This window comes from Urtica dioica, chromosome 8 (genome assembly GCF_054948205.1).
Source record: "Urtica dioica subsp. dioica isolate 48M chromosome 8, U.dioica_male_clone48M_v1_H2, whole genome shotgun sequence".
Taxonomy (NCBI): domain Eukaryota; kingdom Viridiplantae; phylum Streptophyta; class Magnoliopsida; order Rosales; family Urticaceae; genus Urtica; species Urtica dioica.
In genome coordinates, this window is record NC_142763.1 from 29,055,756 (window position 1) to 29,058,133 (window position 2,378).

Genomic DNA, 2,378 nt, shown 5'->3' on the forward strand with positions numbered 1-2,378 from the left:
GTTCCTACATGTTTTATTGATTTGTATCTAACCCTTTAGTTTGTTAGTTATTTTGGTTAGTGCCGTCTCAAAGCATGTGCTACGATGGTTTTCTTTTACCTAACCAAACTCTCAAAAGTTGTTAGAATGCCTCGGCTCACACAGTCACACGACTCAAGCACGTGACTCCTATCTACCATATATATTTATTTTCCTACATACTCCTCATATCATATAGTATAAATACAGAGCTTTGTCACACTTTTTTGTATCACCGACATTCTAGCAGCTAGCACTAAAACAAGAAAAATAAAAATACTTGGGCAGTTACAATCAGGTGATTTTGTGAGGTTATTAGGATTTTAAATTTCCAAAAAAAATATAAAAAAAAATGGTGACCGTCGAGGAAGTTCGCAAGGCTCAACGGGCTGAGGGACCCGCGACAGTGATGGCGATCGGGACAGCCACGCCACCCAACTGCGTTGATCAAAGCACTTATCCGGATTACTATTTCCGTATCACTAACAGCGAACACAAAACCGAGCTCAAAGAAAAATTCAAGCGCATGTGTAAGTATTATTATTATTATAATTATTATTGAGTTTCAGTATACCATTTATTATATGATTGGTGCAAAAAAAAAATATTTTTAATAAATACTTCGCTAAGAGATCTTATCAATAAATTTTGTGACATTATTAAACGATTTGTGATATTCTTATGTAGCTTAAGGGAGAGATTTTCATAATTAAAAATTGGAGATTTTTGTAACCGTGCGTTTTGATTTAGATGTTGATCATAATATCCAGTGTATGAATAAACACGTGTATTCTTATATTTGGATCGATCCGGTTTGAAATAATTCATGTTGTTTACCTGCCCGTTTATGCGATCCTAAAATATATATAGACTTATCTTTTTTTAATTTTGATTAAAATGGGCAGGCGAGAAATCAATGATCAAGAAGCGTTACATGTACTTGAACGAGGAGATTCTAAAGGAGAACCCGAGCGTGTGCGCTTACGAGGCTCCGTCGCTGGACGCGAGGCAAGACATGGTCGTCGTCGAGGTCCCGAGGCTGGGCAAAGAGGCCGCGACAAAGGCCATCAAGGAGTGGGGTCAACCCAAGTCCAAAATCACTCACTTGGTCTTTTGCACCACAAGCGGCGTCGACATGCCCGGCGCCGATTACCAGCTCACCAAGCTCTTGGGGCTCCGATCCTCCGTGAAGCGCCTCATGATGTACCAGCAGGGCTGCTTCGCCGGGGGCACGGTCCTCCGTCTCGCCAAAGACCTGGCCGAGAACAATAGAGGAGCTCGGGTCCTCGTCGTGTGCTCCGAGGTCACCGCGGTCACTTTCCGTGGGCCCAGCGAGGCCCACCTCGACAGCCTCGTGGGCCAGGCCCTATTTGGGGACGGCGCGGCCGCCATTATCGTCGGATCGGACCCAATCCCGAACGTCGAGAAGCCCTTGTTCGAGTTGGTGTCCGCGGCCCAGACCATCCTCCCCGATAGCGACGGGGCGATCGACGGACACCTCCGAGAAGTCGGCCTCACCTTTCACCTCCTCAAGGACGTCCCGGGCCTCATCTCGAAGAACATCGAGAAGAGCCTCGTCGAGGCTTTCAAGCCTCTTGGGATCTCTGATTGGAACTCTATATTCTGGGTCGCGCATCCCGGCGGGCCCGCCATTCTTGACCAAGTGGAGCTCAAGTTGGGCCTCAAGCCCGACAAGCTCAGGGCCACGAGGCAAGTGCTTAGCGATTACGGGAACATGTCGAGCGCGTGTGTGCTCTTCATTTTGGATGAGATGAGGAACAAGTGCGCCGAGGATGGGCTCAAGACCACCGGAGAAGGGCTCGAGTGGGGGGTCCTATTCGGATTCGGGCCCGGGCTCACCGTTGAGACCGTTGTGCTCCACAGTGTGGCTGCCAATTAGCTATCTTTTCTTTGCATCTAATTTGCCTCTTGTTTCCCCACTTTTCTTTTTCTTTTCTTTTTTTTGCATTTGTTTGTCTGCTTTGAGACATTACTTGAGATTGTCTTGTTAAATTTGGCGTTTCGCACCACTGTGTTGTGATGTGCTTTACAATGAATAAGAACCAAATAATTGATTAACCGCAAAAATTAGTGGAAATGGTTTGTGGAATGTGTGTTTTCTTAAAGCTTATCCTAACAACAGTGTGTCTACATTTTTTTTTTATCGCGAAAATAGCGTTTTTTAAATGTAAATAATAATTTTTTCTTCATGTTTATAGATTATTTATTTTAGGCTCTTTAACTTTGTTTATTGTTTATTTATATAAAAAAAATCTCAAATACTTTACATTTTTTTAAAAATCATTATTATTAAAAATATTCTAAATAGCCACTATACTTAAAAATATTATACTTTCAAA

The 2,378-nt window shown here is 43.4% G+C and overlaps 1 protein-coding gene across 1 annotated transcript; it reads left to right on the forward strand.

Moving 5' to 3' along the window:
* The first annotated feature begins 218 nt into the window (after window positions 1–218).
* LOC149388974 (chalcone synthase 1-like) lies at window positions 219–2,106 on the forward strand. The gene is made up of 2 exons (XM_089621886.1): window positions 219–548; window positions 924–2,106. The coding sequence occupies exons 1-2, from the start codon at window positions 371–373 to the stop codon at window positions 1,916–1,918; spliced, it is 1,173 nt and encodes a 390-aa protein (XP_089478012.1). The 5' UTR covers window positions 219–370; the 3' UTR covers window positions 1,919–2,106.
* Window positions 2,107–2,378: the final 272 nt, after the last annotated feature.